This window comes from Chaetodon trifascialis, chromosome 23 (genome assembly GCF_039877785.1).
Source record: "Chaetodon trifascialis isolate fChaTrf1 chromosome 23, fChaTrf1.hap1, whole genome shotgun sequence".
In the NCBI taxonomy this organism is placed as follows: domain Eukaryota; kingdom Metazoa; phylum Chordata; class Actinopteri; order Chaetodontiformes; family Chaetodontidae; genus Chaetodon; species Chaetodon trifascialis.
In genome coordinates, this window is record NC_092078.1 from 12,401,568 (window position 1) to 12,423,953 (window position 22,386).

The following is a 22,386-nucleotide window of genomic DNA, read 5'->3' on the forward strand; positions in this document are numbered from 1 at the left end:
CACACACACACACACACACACACACACACACACACACACACACACACAGGATGGTCTCAAAGTAGGCCAGATGGACTGTTGCTGTCCTCACAAAAACACACATGATCAAATATAAATATGCCACGCTCAAGCAGCCCATAATGGATTTTTAATGCGCCAACACGAAGGCCGAAGTGGACGCTTATTTGTTTACTTTAACTCTGCCACTGCACTCCTTTGTCTTGCGCTCCGCTGTCTTCCTCGTGTGCTGTCTCTTGCTCCTCTCTCTTTGTGCCTCTTTGTCTCTTATCGTGGTTTTTAGCCGGTCCTTATCTGTCCATTAGCCCACACAAAATGGCTTTCATCAATTTGTCCCATTCTTGTTTGCCTCCTCTTTCCCTCGTTCCTCAGTGTCCCTGATGTCTTTGTGGTCTTCATCCTTTTAGCCCTGCATCACTTTCACTCCATCCATCTGCACTTCCCAACAATCCCCCCCCCATCTCCCCTCCCTTCCATATATTTGGTGGCCGTGCTTAAGCCATTAGTTGAGTAATATTGGATTTGAGGCATTTAGCCGACACAATGAGACAGAAACAACAGGCGGTGAATCAACAGGATGTAGAGATTTTGATTGTGGTCGTGTAGTGCAGATATATTAACGGTGTTCTATTTGAATCTTCATTTTAATATCAAATGAGGCTGATTCTCATCTTGAGAAAGATTTTCATAAACAAATTCCACACGCACAGCAACCTCTCTGCTTTCATCTGTAGCTCTTATCTCGCTGTCATTCGGCCATTCATGTGTCCATCTCCTGCGTGTATATATGAAGTATCTGTGCGATGCTGGCCGGGTCAGAACAATTTGCGAGGCCTCTTGGATCAAATGACACTTCAGAGCAGCTAAATGAACTCCCCCCTGTCTCCCCCACCTCTTTCTATGTTTTTCCTCCTCTCTCTCACACACACACACACACTGTCCCCCCTTTTATTTCTGGCTGTCTGTTTATCCAATCGGCATGTATGGAATGACCTGTTGATAGCCAATATTATCACTGTATTATGTCTGCATGTTTTGGAGTGTGTGTGTGTGCGTACCTGTGTGTGTGTGTGTGTGTGTGTGTGTGTGTGTGTGTGTGTGTGTGTGTGTGTGTGTGTGTGTGTGTGTGTGGGGATATCTGGGCCAGAGCACACGTCACCCCGTCTTGTCTGCACGTGTGTCAGCATGTGTCCATGCACTCGCATAACAGACAGATGCTTTAAATACTCGTTTCATCCCGGCGACTCGCTAGCTCCTGCACATGCGCGTGTCCATGTGTTATTGAGATAATAGGCCGCTTGTCGCCTGAGGTGCAACTGTGACACTGTTCAGCGAAGAGTCACGCCGTCCGTCATTAATTCTTCTCATCGGGACGGCGAAGCCGCCCTGCGCAGAGACTGCAAACAGCCTTATAAAGACGCTCGTGTTTTAAGATCAGCCTTTTCCTGTTCCCTGTGAACGCCGTCGCACAAACGCAGCTGAAACATCTCCCGAGCCGCCCGTGATGTGTTTGCTTACTCGGATCCAGCCATGCAAATGATTCATTTTCATGCGGCTGTGTCAGATTTTATCTTCAAACTAAAATAAGTCAAAGCAACTTCCGGCTGCTTCGCTGGAAACACGCGCCGTGCCAGTGCCACCTCATTTGGCTCATGAGCCACAATGTTTGGCTTTTCTTTCATTACTTACTTACTGCTTTTCGTCTTTGTTGTTGTTGGCACGACTGGGCTGGATTGCGGTTCCTGTTCTTAGTTCAGTAGCGGGAATGCTGCTCGGTATTGGCCACAGCCACAAAAAAATGATATAGAACCGAAAACACCCAGACCACCCAGGCCAAATGCAGGGATATGTGGGTATTTGGACTTGGACTGGCAGTAATGATAGTTCATTTTCATTATTTGAATGTCCAGAAAGTTTCATATTGCTGCTTTAAAGTTTTTTTCTTTTTGAACATAGATTAGTGTGTGGCCCGTTTCTTCAGGTCAAACGAAGCGTCTCTTCGCTGTGAACACAAGCACACCTTCATGTATAGATATGGACTGTGGCTTTGCAGAAGTCCTGTTTCAAAGTTGCGTCGTGGCTCCCCTGGAGATTTCCAACCGGAGCTGGAAAGAAAGAGGACACTGCAACACTTATTAATGAGAACAGTTAAATACGCTTTTACACAGATGACAAGAGTATTCTGGATGGAACCCATTTCTCTGAATAGAGGTACCCAAAATATTTGATCTCCAGTGCAGTTTTTATTTTTGCTGCTCTGCTTTTATTACTTTTGATGTCGGGTTTTCGGCCATAGACGTCCAGGTTTTATTTAAGGATTCTTTCCGCTCGGAGGTGATGGAGCTGTGTCTGCTCCGTGAAACGCAGGGTACCCATGGTCAGTGAGTGGAACTGGATCGGCCCCACTTAAAGTCATTTTTAGAATCCCAGCAAAGTCATGCAAGGATGTCCAAAAGTCTACAACCCAAAAATGTCACAAGCACTTTTTTTGCTCCACTTCAGGAGAGGATAGGAAGTTCAGTTTTCTTTGTGAAGGTGGAAGGGATGCAGCACTGACATCCATTTTCTTTAGGAAAGGCACAAATATGCATAAAAGCTCAGCCCCTGTGGATTTGAGGACTTTTTTTTAGCCCCAAATGTAACCACAGTTATTGAGGAAACCACATTGTTTTGATGAGGTAATGTAGGGGATCAGAATGATGTCATGTCCACAACTGCAGTTCAGCATAATTTCAGAGTAATGATATTATACATCTAAAATTCAGCCCTGTGAGATCTGCTTTGTGCCTTTGCTGCCAGATAAACGTATTGTCAGTGGAAACCTGTGATGACGGCTTGAAAATGCTGTCATCAATTTCTGCTTTGTCACACGATAAACAAGCCAGAGGGCCAAATAAAAGGAATTGTGCCTCTCTGAAGATGCTCTTACAGTAGATGTCTTAAGCGCCCAACGCTCATCTTCCCAGATCTCAACAGTGAGCAAGCTGATTGGTTGGTCCGACTCCGGTCGAGATCCCTGTGCATGTCCCCCAGCCCGGAGAAGCACCTTCCCCCATCGTTCGTCCTCTTTTCACCTTTTCTGTCACACTTGTTTCACAACATGTCCTCTTTAAAATCTGCTCTATCTCATCCCTCTTTTGTATACCCACCTGAGTCCATATCCTCTCGCCTCCTCCCCAGGTGTTCCTCCTCATCCCGTCCTCCTTCTCTCCTCCTCCTCCTCCTCACTTCTGTTTCGTGTCACCGTCCTCACAGGCCTCACTTTGTTTAGCATGTTCCTTTAAATAACTCTATACTTTTTCCAGTGTTTCATTTGTCTCTGTCTCTTTCCTGACACCTTTGCTTTGGCGCGGCGTCCCCCTCCTTTTCTCGAGAACAGTATTCTTCCTGCTCAACGGGTATTTTCTTTTTCCATCCTTCTATACTAATCTTTGACATCTCTCTCTTCCTCTCAACCCCGTCCTTCATCCTTTTGTCTCAGTTAGCTCACTCTCTCCGTCTTTGTGTAATGTTCAGTTCGGCTTACGAGACCTCTGACATGTGTGCGTATGTGTGTGCTCAAGGCCCAGAATTTCCCATAATGCTTGAGTCATGGCCGATAACAACCAACTGTTGCTGACAGACACACACACACACACACACACACACACACACACACACACACACACACACACACACAGTGGCTTGGCAGTGAAACGAGACACACCCCACCATGCACCAGTCTGTTTTTCTTTCCCTTTCACTCACTCGCTGTCCTGTATTTCTTTATGTCTTTCCATCCCAGACTCTTAAAATCTCCCCACTGTTTGCATTTAGAGATAAAATTGTCATTAACATGATCAGTAGCAATTTTTTACATCAAAGAGTTCCCTTCATGTAGCTGGAGGACATCTAAATAAAGGGAACTCTTTGATTTATCACGGTTGTTATTCCTTGGGTGTTCTGCAGGCATAAATCGGGGAGGGTACACGGGTTGAATTTTATAAAAATATTTAAAAGTAATGATAGCAGGACTGGGTAGCATAACACACAGGCCTCGCCAGATGTTGGTGTAGCATGGTTGATGCTGTTTGATCTAGGAGAGATGCACTCCCACACTGCTAATTCATACAGTCCAAAGGAAAGTTTGTTCCAAGTGGCCACTTTAATTAAACAGCGCATATTTCCCCAGTTTCCAAACTTCAGGAGTTCAGAATAAACTTGCTTTAGATGGCAGAAGGAGCTGCAGCAGTATTCCCTCCATAAGCAGTTTTTTAATGCCTGCCTGTCTAGAAAAAAACAACAGTAAAATCTATAATTTCCTTTGTTTGGGACCTGTCAAAACCCCTTCAATGATCTCTAAGGGCCCATGCTGCCCAGTTTGGAAACCAGCTCCCAGTATATCCTCAGTGCTGGTTGGTGAGTCGAGTCTGGCTGAGGCTAAAAGCTGAACGCAAAGCGCATGCCAGTGGCTGAGGGTTACACAAGATCACATGCACATCCCAAATCCACACATCTGTTAGAACATATGCTCACAGCCTCCTGCTAATCTTGCCGTGTATGTCTTTTTTTTCTCGTCTTCTGGCCAAACTCTCCTCCGCCTCCTCTTTACACTTGCAACCTAAATTAGAGGTTTTAGGCATTTAACAGATTGTCGGAGGTAAAATAACAGAAAGGTTGAGACAGATGGAAGGGTGTGGTGAATAAAGGGTTCTCCTCAGAGCTTGAGATGGAGCTAAAACTAGAGCCGTCGATCATTTCACACTGACGTGTTGATTAAAGAAACTGGCCTTTGTGGAGAGAGAAGCTCCAGTGGCGACCGAGAGTCTTGAAAATGTGCATAAAAACCGCTCGTGCATCATTTTCCACACGTTGAAGCATTTTGCAGTGACTTTTGGTCACCATCTTCATCTTTTCCTTTAGTTTGTCACCCAGGCTGCAGCCCTCTGAGCGCAGTGTTGTGGATCTTGCTGTTAGACTTGACAGCATAATATTTTGGCCTGTTTGAGCTCCATGTGCTGAGGAACCCTTGAGCACTGAGGAGTAAAAGAAAGAAGATGTTCTTAAGGGTATAACCTACACTCAGTCACAACATTAGGTTCATTTTGTCACCGGGCCTGTCCTGCAGATTGTAGTGCTACTGCGTGGCTACAGCGCGTAAAGCCTGCTCTCCCACTGCACAGCCTGACCAGACCAGCTGTGATTAATGGCACCTCGTTTGCCTGTTTAAGAACATTTCTGCGATCATTTTCCACTCTGTTGTTGCCAGCGCAGACGATTTGTTAGCTAAATTGCGGGACCGTTTGATTTAGCGCAGCCTCACCTGCCACAGCGGGATGAGTTGAGATGCACCTGGCACGGCGGCTAATCCTCCCCCCTCCCTCCTCCTGCCCTCCTCTGTTTTACTTTGGCTACCTCTTCCTTCTCACTTCTGCTGCTGGATCTCACCCTGTTTCTACACAGCTAATCCACCTTCAATTTGTCTTCCACCCCCTGCTTTTACTTCCCTGTGCCTCTCTGTCCCGGGGCAGCTGGTAGCCATCAGAGAGATGAGGCAAAAGCTGTTGCTCTAATATAAACTGAAGGATGACATTTCCTCCTTCTCTGCTCTCCATCTTTTCTTGCTCTTTATGTTCCACCGCTCCGTTTTCTCTCCCTCTCTCCCTTCCTCTTCATCTCATCCATGCCTTTTCTCACGTGGTCCCCTCCTACCAGTTATTGCTCCTTAATTTGTTGCAACAACACTTCTAATCTCCCTCATTCTCTCTCTTGGCGTGAGAAAGTGGGCAGGAAGTTACTCAGACATGGAGATGGGGGTTCTGGGGAATTTCGTTGCCCTCTCTTCCCACTCCTCCACATTTCCCCTTTTCCCCGAATTCCCCTCTCTCTCTCTCTCTCTCTCTCTCTCTCTCTCTCTCTCTCTCTCTCCCTCTCTCTCTGCCCCTCCGTTCTTCCTCCTGCCTTTCCTTCCCACCTCCCTCTTTGAGCTGTGTAGGTCACATCAATCACACCTGGGCATTTAGACATCTGCCCCCAGGGACGTAATTGAGTTGCCACAGAACTCCAATTGAGCTTGTAATGGTGTGGAATTGATTTCACATACTTTGACCAGATTGAGGAACACACACAGCAACCACAAACACTTATTCTAGTGTGTCAGGTGTTACCTGTGATGGGAATTTAACCAACACCCCCAGGGGGGGCGGCTGCTCCAGTCTCACCACATACTTACTGGAGGTGCCAAAGTGATTTCAGCCGTGTCAGTCCAATGTGAGGAAAAGTCTGCATCATCATTTGTTAAGAATCTAGGTGGAAAAAACATCAGTTTGTGGTATTACGCGGGGTCATGTGTGGGACTATTTCTTGACAAAATGGCTTCCTGGACTGATTTTGTTACTGTTGACCAGAGGCAAGCTAGCCGTTCCCCCCTGTTTCAAGTTAACCATCAGATTCCTGTAGCTTTGTACTGAACAGACCTGAGAGTGGTATCAGTCTTCTCATCTAACTCTCAGCAAAAAAAACAACAAGTTGAACTATTCCTTTAATGGAGAAAGCGTCAGCTGACACCGTCAAATTCCTTGTTTCGTCCAACCAGTGCCAAATTAATCAATATACAGTTTCAAAATGATGATAATAAAACACAGAAAAGCCACCACTGATGCTGGTTTTGTGTGTGTGTGTGTGTGCGTGTGTGCCTGCGTGTGTGTAAATGAGCCTGCTGAATTGTTGTTAGGATGATTGTTGGCAGGTATAAGTAGAAATCTAATAGAGATTATCTTCCTGGCTCAAGTCAAACATCCAGAAGGAATTAACTTGGAACAAGGGGTTTACATAACACACACACACACACACACACGCACATACATGCGTGCAGGGGGTCATTTTTACACACACGCACGCACACGCTTGTTGAGCGGTTGGCAGGGGAAGTTGAGTATGTCAGTTGATAATGTGACCTCTTCCTCTCTCTTTCTCCTCTCTTCTGGTTTCTTTACTTCACTCGGTCACATGCTGTATTTTTTGTTGACATTATCTGTTTCTGCACATGGCAGAGCTCTCGTCATTTTCACTTTCTCTCTCTTGCACACACACCATAGACATTCATTTCTTCACTGCATGAAGAAGTTAGGCGGTATCGATTCCATTGTCTGCGCAGATGTTTCCTCCAAAATGTGTATTTCTGTGTGAGGATTTGTCCACGACGTAGCACCTTGCTAATCTCCCTGCTTAGCTAATGAAACTGCCACCGTGTGCGTATGAGCGGCTTAGAAATTCAACTGTGAAGGATAATTCTGGTTTATTACAACTTGAGTCTTATTTCAAGGAAAAACCCGGAAAGTGAATAAAAGAGTTAGACGACCTGTTTAAAACATCCATCACAGCTCGCAGTGAACCCTCTGGTTCAGCTTTGACCCGCTGCTTGTCGTAATTTTCCTGTGCAGTGAGGGATTATTACAAACATGTGCGCCCTGTCGGACTTTGTTATGGCAATGTCGGCGTGTTTCCACATCTCAGCTCTATCATAACTGAGATAATGTCTAAATCTGCAAAGATGAGACAGAAGTTATTGCTAAACCAAACTAAAGTAGGCTTATGTGCTTTCTTCCTGAGGGATAGATGAGTAGATCTGTGCCACTCTCACGTCTGTACGCTTAGCATGAAGCTGCAGCCTGCAGAAAATTAGCATAGCTTAGCATAAAGACAGAGAAACAGGGAGAAACAGCTAGTCGGGCTCAGTCCAAAAGTTGGGTTTCTCATTGATCTCACCTCTCACCTCCTCCGGTGTCTCTATCCCTTTCCTCTCCACACTTGTGGGTTTATAAAAGATAATAAGATAAGATAATCCATACTCTATTGATCACCACACAGCATTCCATGCATCGGTGAGCACAGCAACACACACAACATACACATGTCATGCTTAAGGTGAAAATATTATTTCTCCACATTTGCCCATCCTTCGTCCGTCCTTCCTCCGCGATAGACCAGGAGCGGTGGGCTGCCAGCCGACAGCGGCGCCCGGGGACCCAGTTCCTTGTCACCGTTGGTCAGGTGGTGATCTTCTTGCATGTTTTTAGTGGGGGTTTTTTAAGGAGGAACATGCAAACTCCACACAGAAAGTATGAAGTAACATTACTGACAATTAACGTTTGCTGCTTCTTGTCTTCATGCTAAGCTAAGCTAATTGCTTTCTTGCGCCAGCTTTTCATTTAGTGGACAAATATATAGAATTTGTCATCTAAGAAAGTGTGTGCGTGCGTGCGTGCGTGCGTGCGTGCGTGCGTGCGTGCGTGCGTGCGTGCGTGCGTGCGTGCGTGCGTGCGTGCGCGTGCATGTGTTCACCCCCACTGATCTATGTGTTTATATTTTGTGAAAGATTTATGATTGCTTGCAACTATTTTCGTTTCGTGTGAGTTTTTGATTGTGTGTGTGTATGCGTGTATGTGTGTGTTCGACCCAGTTCTGCCTGTATTTATTTGCGCTTTGAGACATTTGGTATTTAGTGTTGTTTATGTGTGTTTTCGTTTTATTGATGTTGAACTTTGTTTTTGCTTTTGCTCTCATAAATGATGTTTTTCCTTCCTCGTACATTTGGGCTTCATTTCCCTCTCATGTTTTATTGCCTCTTTGTTCTCTTTCCATCCTTCCAGCACTTCTCCTTCTTCTTCTTCTTCTCTGTGTAGATTCTAATATTTCACTGATTACAAACCGCTCCGGGTCGGTCTATCAGCTAAGTGGCTAAAATGTTTACTCTCTTTATTTTCGCCTTCTCCAGACCACAGAAATATGAAACAGCTAAGTGAGGAGAACAGAGCGAGAAACAGATAAAGAAGGGAGTGATAGTGGAGGAGGGGTTTTATCTCTTTGATATACGGAGGAAATATTACGGGATGACACAGAGAAAGAGTTACAGAGCTGTCTCATGCTTCACAGGGGTTTTAAGTGTTCCTCGCTGTCTCTTTCTCCAAACACCTTGCCAACTCTCCTGTCGTGGCCATAAAACAGTTTGAAAGTCTCTTTGTTCTACTTCTCCGACGTTCCCCTGTCCTTTAAAGTCTTCTTCTGTCAAGCCTACATCTCCTCTGCCCCGCACTGATTGGCCGCTTGGGCCGCAGCCAAGCGGTAGAGGGTGGAGGCGTAAGCTGTCCTGGCACTGTGCGCGTTGGTGTGTATGTGTGTGTGTTCAGGAGGATCAGTTTCCTACATGCCGTCATCATGTGCCATTTGATAGGAGCCGTGATTGGTCATTCGAGACATATTTAGCCGCGGTGATCTTTCACAACGTGCACGCAGGCGCGTCACAGGAAAGGAGCGGCCATCTCTTGATTGTTTAGTTGCCCTTTCATATTTTTCTGATCTTAAGAAAATGAATTGGGGAGAGTGGCAGGGAAGGAGGGAGGAGGGGAAGTGAAAAGTCAATCTACAGAGTCAAGGAAGGAAAGGAATAAGCAGACAAAGGCCGAATCAAATCACATTAACATTTACTGTACTTGTATTTAGAGCCTAAATATAGACTAACCTACTAACTATTGTTCCATCAAAGCCTCCGATGCACGCAGCTGCAGCACAGCACAGAGGAGACCATGAGGGTACTGTGAAAGAAATTCTCATTTTATTGAAGCAATAGTTTGACACTGTGGCAAGCACTTATTTACTAAAGGGTCAGAGGTGAAGATCAATAGCACTCACATCAGTCCAAGTGATATCAGGCTACCGCTAGCTTAGCGTAAAGACTGGAAACAGAGGCGTACAGCTAGCCTGGCTGCCTGACAGCAACACAATCTGCCTCATGGCACCTCTCAAGCTCATTCACATGTTTTGTATTGCTTATTTGCATGCAAAAAGACAAGTTGTGGTTTTATTTTGGGCTGTTTCTATACTGTTTCTCGGCCAGGTGCAGTGACTTTTTGGAGGAAGGAAACCTCCAGTTGTCTTTTTTATACTTGAGGAGAGCTCCTGAGGTGTTGGTAGGAAGATTTTGTTACCATTAGACAGAACCCAGTTATCTGTTTCCATCACATTCAGTGCTTCTGTGGTCCATAGCAGGAAAAAATCAATCTAATCTTAAACATTCAACAGTAATGGTGTCAGTAGAGCTTCCTGAGGTCAAAAAATGATTTTACATAATGTGAGCCAGCAGGCAGAGTGACACTTCACGCAGCAGTTCAGTCAATTAAGGGAACTTAATAGTATTGTTTTTCATCTTAACAGTACAGTACAAAAGGTATTTTTGCCCGTGGCCCACCACTGATTTTCAGTGTTGGCCCTCTAAGGGAAGAAATTTGGGCACCTCTGCTCTAAACCAGACAAATAGACCAGACCGCTCCGCCGCAGCACATGCTTCGCTTTGAAGAAAGGGTGCCACTCAGTTGTTCCCAGTCAGCTGTGTGCAAGTAATCATCAGCTGAGTGCAACAAGTTCACACTGTTCTTTAGAAGTGATGTGGGAGTGCATCCTGGGAAATGTAGGAAATCACCGTTTGAGGCAGAAGTGCATGAGGCAGGCTCGGGGAAAGTTCTTCAGTCCACCAAAAACAGTAAATTAAAGTAAATTGTAGCACTTTATCACAACATGACTCCTGGAAAACTCTCACCCAGACTCATTTGGAGCAATAACGAGCCCACAGCCAAGCCTGAAGTGATAAATGGCGTGAGCTGTGTTCGGTCTTAGCAGTGAGAGATGAATGGAGCGCTACAGCTGCCTCGACTAGCTAAATATTACACACTGAAACACACAGATACACACACGCTAACTGAGCAGAAGGCCGGAATATGTTAGGAATGTCCTCTCAGAGATGACCGACCTTCACACGTACACACTCGCCACGCTGTGCGCTTGGATGCACAGCTATGTGCAAAAAACACACACATTTCACGTCGCGTTCACGCACTTTTTCTGATCACATGCTGCCACAGTTGTACTCCTCTGTACTTGCTCACACTCCTGTGTCACACGCATCTGATGTGCGCTGACTCACAGGCCTTTTCCATGCACACATGCACACACACTCACACACTCACATACACCCTGTCTTGCTCAACAGGTTAGGGTGTTTCACAAGTTGAGACCTGCATGTTGAGGACATGCTTGTCTGTATATTGCTGAGAGTGTGTGTGCTTGAGTGTGTGTGTTTTACATTACTAGCCAGTGAGAAAATGCTAACTGTCAAAGAAACACACATGCACACAGGCGGCAGACAAAGTTGTAGTCTCATTACTGTGGTCTCCAAGGAGTCACCATGGCAGTAGCAGAATGAAACCACGGCCTGTGGGACAGTAGAGTGTGTGTGTGTGTGTGTGTGTGTGTGTGTGTGTGTGTGTGTGTGTGTGTGTGTGTGTGTGTGTGTGTGTGTGTGTGTGTGTGTGTGTGTGTGTGTGTGTGTGTGTGTGTGTGTGTGTGTGTGTGTGTGTGTGTGTGTGTGTCCTACAGACCCAGAAGCGGTTTATTCCCCCAGGAAGTGAGTTATTCTCCACAGGCCAATCAGAGGACAAAGTCTGAGACAGAGTTTAATCCAGTTGGTCCAACACTTCTGACCTTTATTACTCGCAGCCAATCCCAGAGGAGCAGACAGCCTGCAAGGCGATGACATCACAGCCAGGGTGAAGTAATGAAAGAAGGAATGAGGAAAACATGAGTTTCAGTATTTGAGCTTAGGATAGTGACTTTATGAGTTTGTCTTTGTTGTTATTTTTGCAAAGGAAAACAGGAAACAGTCACAGATTCAGATGAGAGTAACAAGAAGAGAGACACAAACATTTGATGGTTTTCCATTAATGAGACGTCTCAGGATAGAGCAGAAAAGGTGCACTTAATTTCCAAAAGCCACGCAGAGATGGGGAGAAAGATGAGGAGAAAAGAAAGATGCAAGATGAGTGACACAGATGGAGTAAGCTTGCGGAATGAGCACAGGCCTAAACAAATATTTACAGTGTGTCCTCCTCAGTGTTTATGGCAGGGTTTATGACCTCACTCTCCTCCTCCTGTCCATCCCTTGCCATTTTGGTCTCTTGCTTCATCTTCACCTCACAGACCACACTGTCCTCTCTGGTTATTATGGAGTACAACTCTGTTTCTGTCTTCTCTCTCTCCCTCTCTCTCTCTCTCTCTCTCTCTCTCTGTTTTTCCTGTTTGCATGTGCATACATGCATAAATATGTGTATATGTGCTGCAGCATCAGGCATGCATGTGTAGAGTTCTTCAAAAGGTCTTTCTAAATACCACCTATTTGTCTCACACAAACACACACAGAGTTCATATGTCAGCGGCTGTGTTTTATGTCTAGAGCAACGCGGGAGTTTGTTAAAAGATAGCCGCTAGATACGCCACTGTGGTCTGTAAACATACTTGCCCCTGTTATCGGTTTAAGTGCATTTCCTGTTCACTCGTTTCGTAAACGTTTCATTAATTATCCGACCTCTGACCTGAAGGAAACAGCCTCCAATTCAGTCTCATGCAAACAATCTCACAACGAGACAGAGAGTCTGCAGCTGTAGGCTATGCAGCGCTGCTTTGAGCTAAATGCTAACATTATGCTCACAATGCCAACAAGCTGCAAGCTTAGTTCAATGTGTCAGCATGCTAACATTAGCTGATTAGCACTTGTCACAGAGTACAGCTGAGGCTGGCGGGATTTTTTTTTAGTTTTGTAGGTTTGGTTAAAATTTCATCAAGTGATGGCAGCATATGGAAAGTTAAGGGATCGCAGAAATTGACTGCAGTTCTTCCTGAGGGACACATCAAAGTCTGCACAAACTTTCATGGCAAAACATCCTCTAGTTATTGAGATACTCCAGCCTGGATGAAAGTGGTGGATGCACCAACAGATCAACATTACCACCCCTGGAACAGCAACGCTAACATGGCCAAAAGATGATGTCCATAGCATTTTTAAAAAGCAGATGAATAATATACCAGTTAGGTAGCAATTAGGCATCCTGATGCTCATGTTGATTTTCTGTCTTGCACACACTCACCAAATGACTGTCTGTCTTGTAGGAGGTGGAGATTCTGGACATGAGCACCATCAGGGACACCAGAACAGGAAAATACGCCAAACAACCAAAGGTTGGTAATGTGTGTGTGTGTTTGTATACTTTCCTGTCTCTGCTATCAATAGCAGCTGTCATGTATGGCAGAGGCCCTGCTGCTGTGGTTTGACCCATGCCACTGCTGGTCTGTGGTCTTGTGAATGTACCCTCGTGTGCCCTTGCGCTGAGCTCTCCTCATCTGGACTACTTAAATGGTTCAAATGTGAGCGAGACAGACAAAGAAGCTGTCACCTCCTGCTGCTGATGACTCCGTCCTGTGGCCAGAAATGAGATGCTCAAGTACGACTGTCACCAAAAGATGTGTGTGCGTGTCCACTGCATGCGTGTGTTTCCTCTCTTAGCTGATGGTGCAAAGGTGACAGAGCGCTAATGAGGCTGCTGACAGATGGACCATCAGACAGGAAGTGATATAACCAGCGACTGTTGATGAGGAAGTCATTGTGTAAGAATGTAGATCTGGCCGACCGAGACACTGATATATTAGTGGTAAACAGTTCAAACATATGGATGTGCTGACAGGCTAAGACTGATGGCTGCGCTGCATCACTGGTCGATATGTTGCAGCATTTTACATTATTACTTTAAATAAATCTGCAAGTGAAGTAATGAACATTAAAATTTGGTTCTGCTTTTAATCAGTGACATTTAGGGATGTTGTGTAAAAAGTGAATTTTGTGGTGGTTATGTGGTAACGATGTGCCCTGAAGACTGCTGAGTAATGTCAAGATGTGGTTTTAAGAACAGGAATGATCAAAAGTCAGGTTTGCCCAGGTTTTGAGATATCTGTCTCTGTGATGTCTGCCTTCACCTCACAGCATTGTAAAATAGATTTCAAAGCTTCTATATTCAATATTTATATATTAATGATGTGTCAGATGACTGTGTAATGCAAACGTCACACTTGATGCATTTTAGTGTCTTTTAACTCGGCTGTACTTCCTGCAACTGTCCCGTTCTCCCTCATCTGTGTCGTTTACAGCTGCACCAGGCAGCTGATTTAAGCCAAAGAAGCTGTGATAAACCACCTGTACGCTACGTGCCCAACATTTAACAGCACACAGACACAGGTAGTGACTGGCTGGTGAACATGGTGGAGCATTTAGAAGCTAAAGAGCCAGATATTTTTCTCAGAGTTACTGGAGACTGAGCTCAAAGGACAGTGAACGCTAGCCTTAGGAACACGACTCCACATGAGGCTAATGTTGCTCCGTATGTGCTGGATGTGTAAATAAGTTTGCCACATGAGCTTTATAAGAGGATAATATATCAATGTTGTATTTACAGCTTGTTGGCCAAAAATGTTCAACAGCATTTATATCTAGAGGCATTGTTCCTGCTGGTCTGGAACATCACAGAACACTGTCAACTGTTTTATGAGGACTATTTCTTTGATAGAAAGTAGTTCCAAAGAAAAGCGTTAATAGCGAGGTCTGTGGATTGTCTTAACGAACATGTTGACATTGTTTTTTTTTTAATTTGAAGGAACTGGTCCTTTAAACTCTCACTCGCTGCTTAATGACAATGTACATTTTGTGCGCCGCTTCTCCTCATAAACAGTCATCCGACTTAATTTGTTTAATTGAAATGAAAGAGAAACATGATAGAGAGGGAGCAATGGAGAGAGTGTCTGATGGAGAGACAGTGAGAGTTGGAGAGAGTCGTGGTGGAGAAAGAGTGGTCTAAAGAGGAGGAAAGAGTTGTTTGGTTAATTGGATCAGAGCGCTGCACCACATGCATCACATTTACTGTTCTCAGGAGACAGAGGGACGGACAAGGAGTGGGAAGGACGGAGAGTTTGTATGCGCAAGTCAAACTAGTGTCGTGGCCAATTCATTTGAGCTGTACGCATGTCCAAAGAACAAAACTCCTAAAGTGTGTGTGCGTGCGTGTGTGTGTTTGTGTCAGGACCCGAAGCTGCGAGAGGTGCTGGGCTTTGGAAAGGGGGACAACGTTGAAGGGAAGCTGGTGACCGTCGTCCATGGCAACGACCTGGTCAACACCTCCTTCCTCAACTTCCAGGCTATGCAGGAAGACACAGCTAAGGTAGCCGTGGTCACCACCATCCCATAACCTGTTCACTTGTACTCGCTTAATATATCTTCCTTCCTCCCTTCCTTCCCCTTGTCGCCTTCTTTCCTCAGGCCATGTGCTGATTACTCACTTTATGATGTTGACACAGAGGCATGGGTGTGTGTGCGTGTGTGTGTTTGTGTCGTACATTGTATACAGAAACGCTCTCTCTTGGTTTTAACATCAGACGAACAGTCAAACATCCCCGTGCTTTCGTCTCATTCTTGTCTGTGTGCGTGTGTGTTTCCAGATTTGGACAGATGAGCTGTTCACTTTGGCCACAAACATACTTTCCCAGAATGCATCGCGGAACACCTTCCTCTTCAAAGCGTAAGACGTGTGTTTTATCTGGACGTGAGGCATCGGTAGAGTTTAGACGAGCGTGCTTAAAGCCTCTCTCTCTGTCTGTTTCAGGTACACGAGGTTAAAGCTGCAGGTGAACCAGGATGGGAAGATTCCTGTGAAGAAGTGAGAAACACTCATATCAACCACTTTCTGAAGAATTTGCAGACGCCCCTGCCCTCCACTTCTTCTTTCCTTTCCTCTTCTCTGTCTCCCACTTCCTCTCTCGTCTCTTCTCTGCTCGCTGTGGACATTTGGTCTCATAACTCACATGCATCTAATCCTCCCAGACGTTGCTTTTTAGTCTTTTTATTCTCACACTGACAACAATACACTTCAAGAGGTGAAGAAACCCTTTGAACAGAGGCTGATATCTCTTCAAACTCTCTGTCTTTCAGTATCCTCAAGATGTTTTCAGATAAAAAGAGAGTGGAGACGGCTCTGGAGCAGTGTGGCCTCGTCAATAACAGGGTAATCATCACAAGCAATCACTGACCACAGTGCTGCACTCAAGATATGTGTGCTTTTCATCGTCTCATACATGATAATAGCTGCAACTCAGTTTCTCACCCTGGGGTGCTGCATAGCATTCTTTGCATGCCTTTGCAGTGAAAGGAGGGCAAAAAAGGCTGTAGGGCTACAAGAAAGGAGTTATAGATTATGCAATTTATAATTTAACGGCAACAAGAGTCACAAGCTCTTAAGTTACGTTTTTTTCTAAGGATCAAACAAACCAGATATAATTTGTGTTCAGTAGTCAGCTTTAGAGATACTGGTAGGTGGGTTTAGTTCCAAAGAAAGGCTTTCCAGTCTTTGTGCTAAGCTAAGCTACCCAGCTGCTGGCTGCACCTTCACATTTACTGTACATGACAGCAGTATCGATCTTCTCTAACTTTCAGCAAGAATGTAAATAAATGTATTTTCCAAAATGTCAGACCATCCCTTTAAGGGCACATGTAGCCTTTGAGATTGCTTAAAAACTAGTTACCAAACTAGAGAAGCTGAAATTGTTAACTAACAGTAATGATTAAATCCTTTGCATAGTTTGCTAAATCTAACAAAACATTTTAAATAATTGACCAACCAAGCTAAACATGGACAGTTCAGCTGCAGGAGAAAATATTTTAACATGATCAGCTTTCACATTAAATTGTGGCTTCTTATAGTAAATGTATGAATTGCTCAGACGGCAACTCTTCTCACCTCGGGCAACCATTTTCCCTAAAAGAGTCAGTTTGGAATCACGGGATTTGGTTTCCTAGAAAGAGTTACAAAACTAAAATACTCAATACACATTCATTCTTACAAACCTCAAAGTCCAGTGAAACTATTGGTCATGAGCTTTTATCTTTTTTGTTGTATCTATTTGTATTTGCGTGTGTTTGTTTGCGTGAAAGCAGCAGGCCTGTGGTTTGGTAGGTAAAACAAGCTTTCTTGTGTTATTAGTCAGTGCAATCTTTCCTGAAAATCAGTTTGGAGTCACAAGACGTTCCTCTTTGAATAAGAGTTGAGATTGTGCAACCTGCACCGTCAGCATTTCTCCTCGTGTTGCTGTGCTCTGGTGCCTCCTGCTGGTCAAACCGAAGAACACACAAAGTGGGAGAAGCCTGAGGAGGATCTGAGCCACAACTGTCAGTGTGATCAGTGTCATTTGATGCCTCATGATGCATATTTATGCTACTAATGCTTCAAAGTTTAGCATGAGTATGTCCTATGTTTTTAAGTGGGAGCAGGTCAGGTGTCAGTGTGTTGCTGAGAGGCTGACTGACTGGATCAAAGTGTCTGTGAAAGCACCAAGCCCATATCTTTCTACACAATCCTCTCTGTTCTCTTCCAGTCCGAGGGACTCAAGCCAGATGATTTCACGTGGGAGGCCTTCCAGAAGTTTCTCGACAGCCTCTGTCTCCGGCCTGAGATACAAAGCATCTTTGAAGAAAGGTATGTGACACATAGATAACGCTATCACAAACATATGCTGTGATTTTTCATTGTGTTTATTCTCTCTTGACAGTATGAAAGTAAATCCCCGGCCTCAATCCTTTCGTGATGATGCTCTTGTTATATTTTTGTGGTTCCCAGTAATACTCACAACCTGTAGCTGAGAGAAACTTCTCTTCTCTTTGCTCCAGCGGCTCCAAGAGGAAGCCATTCATCTCTTTGGACCAGTTGATGGACTTCATCAACCGCAGGCAGCGAGACTCCAGACTGAACGAGGTGCTGTACCCCCCGCTGAAAAGAGAGCAGGTCCGACAGATCATGGAGAAATACGAGACCAACACCAGCCAACTGGAGAGAGGTCAGTCGCATTCAGATGCTTCTACCCAGAGCAGCTCGACACATGTGATCTTCATTTGTGAGATTCTTTGATGAAATAATGCAGTGAACCGTTGCGGTGAATGTAAATTGGCCCTAGTTCTTTTATCTTTGATGTGTTCCACATAGATCACCTAAGGAACTGACCAAGAGCTGTTTCAGCTCCTGGATCAAATAACAGCACCTTAGGAGATTCATAAATCATATTGTTTTGCTAGATAACAAGAGTCGAGTATACACGCAGCTCTGTCTTCTTGTAGATTGTATCTGTTTATCCCAAAGCGAGGTTTATCAGCTGCAGCAGAGCTGGGATAATAACAGGTTTATCGGTATGATTGATTTCCTAAAGTTTTCTCACAGCAAAGTGGAGCAGCGTGGTTGTTGTCCATGTACTGGCTGAGGCCGGATCCATTTCCCTCCTGTAAAACATCCAGAACGCTGGAATCATTTGCACATTCATTGAATTGTGCTTTGCTGTGGTCATGAGTGGATAAACTGTACAAAACAGGCTTGGCCCCTGTGAGCCCCTCTGTTAGGACACTGTTAAGCCAAAATCGGTAAGATGATCCTCTATCCAGCCCACAGTGTTCAGGACTAACCTGGAGCTCCCTCTAAAGTCTGCTCGTCTGTCCTAAAACATGAGTCACTTTACTGCTACAGCACATGACGTGCATTTAGTGTTGCATCCTCCATTCCTTGCTCGTTCAGTCAAATCAATTATTCTGATTGCTACCACCAGATGGATGCTGGTCCATCCACTTAAACTGACTCTCAAAAACAAGTTAACACACTCTCTCTCTCTCTCTCTCTCTCTCTCTCTCTCTCTCTCTCTCTCTCTCTCTCTCTCTCTCTCTCTCTCTCTCTCTCTCACACAGACCAGATCAGTTTGCAGGCTTTTGCTCGCTATCTGGGAGGAGAGGAAAACAGCATCGCACCTCCAGAGAGGCTTGACATCATCGACGACATGAACCAACCGCTGTCTCACTACTTCATCAACTCCTCACACAACACGTACCTCACAGGTAAAAAAAAAAAAAAAAAAAAAAAAAACACCCTTCCAGAGCACACACGGTACCTCACACCTACAAGGTTTAGGCTTTTGGCGTCTTTTAAAGTTAATCCTTTGCATTTCCGTCCTCAGTGGGTCAGCTGACCGGCCTGTCATCAGTGGAGATGTACAGGCAGGTGCTGCTGACTGGCTGTCGCTGTGTAGAGCTGGACTGCTGGAAGGGCCGGCCGCAAGATGAGGAGCCCTACATCACCCACGGATTCACCATGACCACTGAGATCCCCTTTAAGGTGGTAGCCACTGCTTTCTGTTATTTTGTTCTGCATTCAGACACCCTGGATCACCCCCTTGAAGTTGTTGTTTGCTTTAATTGGGACACTTTGGTTAGGTTGAGCTCTCATGTGAGCATTTTTACAAGGTGCTTGTTTTACAGTGTACTTTGAAATTTCATTCGATGGATCTCCTTTTTAATGTTCTCGTTCTCTCCCGGACTGTAGGAGGTGATTGAGGCCATAGCAGAGAGTGCTTTCAAGACCTCGCCGTACCCCGTCATCCTGTCCTTTGAAAACCACGTGGATTCGTGAGTCTTGCTCAAAGCTTTTATTGTAATCCTCGCTCATAAACAAGTGCTGTTTTGATGAATTTGAGAAGCTAACGTGTGTCTCCTGTTCCGTCAGGGCCAAGCAGCAGGCCAAAATGGCAGAGTACTGCAGGACCATATTTGGAGACGCCCTGCTCATTGATCCACTGGAGAAATATCCGGTAAAACTGAAATCTCCAGCCGGACCTGACATGAACGTTTTGCACCTAATTTTCAATATAAAGTACAGAATACACACACTGTTATTTCCTCAAGGAAAATTTTAAAACACACTACTGTCCTTTCATTGCAGAGTCATGGTATTAATCAACCATCTACAATGACCAAGCAGCTTGTGACATGTACATCACCTCATGATCGTAATCGTTTTGTAAAATCACAGCTTGTGACGCGGTGCTTTCCACCTCATAAACTTCTACGTGACATTTTTCCCAGTGCACACACCCAAATTCTTTAACTCCAAAATGTGCATGACCTTTACCCCAAAGCAAGATCTTCCAGTTTTAAGAGTGCACAGTTGTTGCTTTAGAGTGATTTTAGGGCTGCTGAACAGTTATAAAACACTTAGCCTGACTCTTGTGACATTGCACCATTAAACTTGGATAATACGTTGCAGCTGCCAGGCTACACAACTACTATGACCTTGCTCAGGGCGCCTCATGATTACTCTCAAGTTGCTCATCTCAGATACAAATTTAAGGGACGTGTGTGCTATCTTTTATCCCTTGATCTGTCCAAACGTCTTCTGCGTCTGGATTAACTGCTGACCCAGCCCTGCTCACCATATTTAAATCTTAAAGAGTTAACTCATCCAGCGGTGAGTTTTTCTCATCTTCACCGTTGCGTCTTTTGTGTGGCTTTAGCTTGAGCCCGGCCAGCCGCTGCCCTCGCCGCAGGAGATGCTGGGAAAGATTCTCATTAAAAACAAGAAGAAGCACCACCACCACCGGCCCTCCAGTGGCGGCAGCATACGGCGCAGAGAGCAGGAGGAGCAGTCGTCGCCCAATAACGGTGAGCGCAGACGTGCGTGTCCTGCAGTGGCATCTTGGGCCAAGATGGCTTATTGCTGACATAGATTTGACACATACGCTTAAAGTGAGGGTGATGGAGGCCTTTTTATTACTCAGCAAACTGAAGCCGGTCATTTGCTGTTTTCTGTGTAGACTGTCCTTTGAATGACAGTGATGGAAGTCAGCTCCTGTCTAACGGGGAGGAGAAGCTGGCCGAGAGGATGATCAAAGAATTGGAGCCTCGCAAGTCTTTAGGTGGGTTGAAGAAGAATGGAATGAGCCTTTTGAAGGTCTGCCAGTGTGTGTACATTTTGCATTAGTTGTTTTGAATTACGTCCTACCAGGAGGTGAAGGAGAGAGCGAGGAGGATGAGGAGGACGAAACAGCGACAGAGCCGAAAAAGCCGAACTCGGACGAGGTAAGAGCCATCAGGAAGGGGACTGACGGGGAGCGTTTGACTGACTGATAGGCTGATTGATGGATTGGTGGTATCTGCCTCCCTCAGGGCACAGCCAGCAGTGAGGTGAACGCTACGGAGGAGATGTCGACGCTCGTCAACTACATCGAACCCGTCAAATTCAAGAGCTTCGAGGTGGCGACGAGTAAGTGTGTGTGAGTGATGAGGAGAGAGACGGACAGGAAGATGCAGGGAGTTTGTGCACAGAGAAGGCATGAGGTGAAAGAGTGTGTGTGTGAGGGTGGTGGACAAGCCTCGTTACTTCTAAGCACCTCTCTTATGTAGCTCATTAGGCAGAAAGGCCAGCTGTGTGGTCTCATTTGTGGTTAATGATCAGTCACGTCGCACAGACCCGCCGCACATTGATTATCTTAATCTCTTCCTGTACCCACCAGAGAGAAGGAAGTTCTTTGAGATGTCGTCGTTCGTGGAAACAAAAGGCATGGACACCCTGAAGAGCTCCCCCATTGAGTTTGTCGAGTATCCTTGGAGGCCTGTCATTCCTTAAAAACTTATTTGGTGTGTGTTTTAACTCATCACGAGGGTGGAAAGAAGTGATTGAGGGAAAAGCCTTTGTCTTGATACACATAAAAAGTGATGTTTGCCTTTTATCTGCTGTAGTTTAACAGCATGTAACAAACGGCCGGTGCACGTATTTGCCAAGCATGCAGCGTCTGGTTCTTAACAGCACTCCTCCAGGTACAATAAGAATCAGCTGAGCCGAATCTACCCGAAAGGAACAAGAGTGGACAGCTCCAACTACATGCCTCAGCTCTTCTGGAATGTCGGCTGCCAGATGGTGGCGCTAAACTTCCAGACCCTCGGTGAGTCCTGTTATTTCTGCCTTGGGCATGTAAGCTCAGAGCAATTCGTAACAAGCTCTGCGTTTTTAAGCTTTCAGCGCAATTCCAAGAAATATAAATAAGGTCTTAAAGGTCTTCCTGTGGCTGGCAGACACCGGGTGTAGATGCTTTATAAATAATTCAAGACTCAGGGAGGTCAAGTCAAAGCATCTTGGTCTTTATCCCTCTAAATCCCTCCTTTCCCATCTCTTCTCACTCTTTCTCATCCCTCATTCCTCTCCACCAGACCTCCCTATGCAGCTCAACATGGGTGTGTTTGAGTACAACGGCCGCAGCGGCTACCTGCTGAAGCCTGAGTTCATGAGGAGGACGGACAAACACTTCGACCCTTTCACAGAAAACATCGTGGACGGGATAGTTGCCAATACTGTCAAAATTAAGGTGCGGGCGAAAGGTGTCATCATTTCACATTAAATGTCTTTGTACGACTTGTTGAGTTAAATGTGTGTAATTTAAACATCCTTCCAGATAATCTCAGGCCAGTTCCTGACAGATAAAAAGGTGGGCGTGTACGTGGAAGTGGACATATTTGGACTTCCTGCTGATACAAAGAGGAAGTACAGAACCAAAACATCCAATGGGAACTCCCTGGACCCCGTGTGGGATGATGAAATGTTCGTGTTTAATAAGGTAACAAGTCTTCCTCTCACCCTTCATTGTCCTTTCTTAACTCTC

General features: G+C 45.2%; 1 protein-coding gene across 4 annotated transcripts in view; it reads left to right on the top strand.

The window, feature by feature from the left end:
* Window positions 1–22,386, top strand: part of plcb3 (phospholipase C, beta 3 (phosphatidylinositol-specific)) — a 39,433-nt gene that overhangs the window by 11,169 nt on the left and 5,878 nt on the right. For all 4 annotated transcript variants that reach the window (XR_011603582.1, XM_070993574.1, XM_070993576.1 and 1 more), the window contains 19 exons: window positions 12,994–13,062; window positions 14,952–15,089; window positions 15,367–15,446; window positions 15,531–15,584; window positions 15,857–15,929; window positions 17,296–17,396; window positions 17,588–17,754; window positions 18,647–18,793; window positions 18,913–19,070; window positions 19,278–19,360; window positions 19,458–19,542; window positions 20,245–20,392; window positions 20,545–20,646; window positions 20,736–20,809; window positions 20,897–20,993; window positions 21,244–21,328; window positions 21,548–21,672; window positions 21,938–22,092; window positions 22,180–22,341. Coding sequence is in view for 3 of the 4 variants with exons in the window: in XM_070993574.1 (XP_070849675.1) it covers window positions 12,994–13,062; window positions 14,952–15,089; window positions 15,367–15,446; window positions 15,531–15,584; window positions 15,857–15,929; window positions 17,296–17,396; window positions 17,588–17,754; window positions 18,647–18,793; window positions 18,913–19,070; window positions 19,278–19,360; window positions 19,458–19,542; window positions 20,245–20,392; window positions 20,545–20,646; window positions 20,736–20,809; window positions 20,897–20,993; window positions 21,244–21,328; window positions 21,548–21,672; window positions 21,938–22,092; window positions 22,180–22,341 (2,103 nt within the window). In the remaining variant the exon portion in view is untranslated. The remainder of the gene's footprint in view (window positions 1–12,993; window positions 13,063–14,951; window positions 15,090–15,366; window positions 15,447–15,530; window positions 15,585–15,856; window positions 15,930–17,295; window positions 17,397–17,587; window positions 17,755–18,646; window positions 18,794–18,912; window positions 19,071–19,277; window positions 19,361–19,457; window positions 19,543–20,244; window positions 20,393–20,544; window positions 20,647–20,735; window positions 20,810–20,896; window positions 20,994–21,243; window positions 21,329–21,547; window positions 21,673–21,937; window positions 22,093–22,179; window positions 22,342–22,386) is intronic.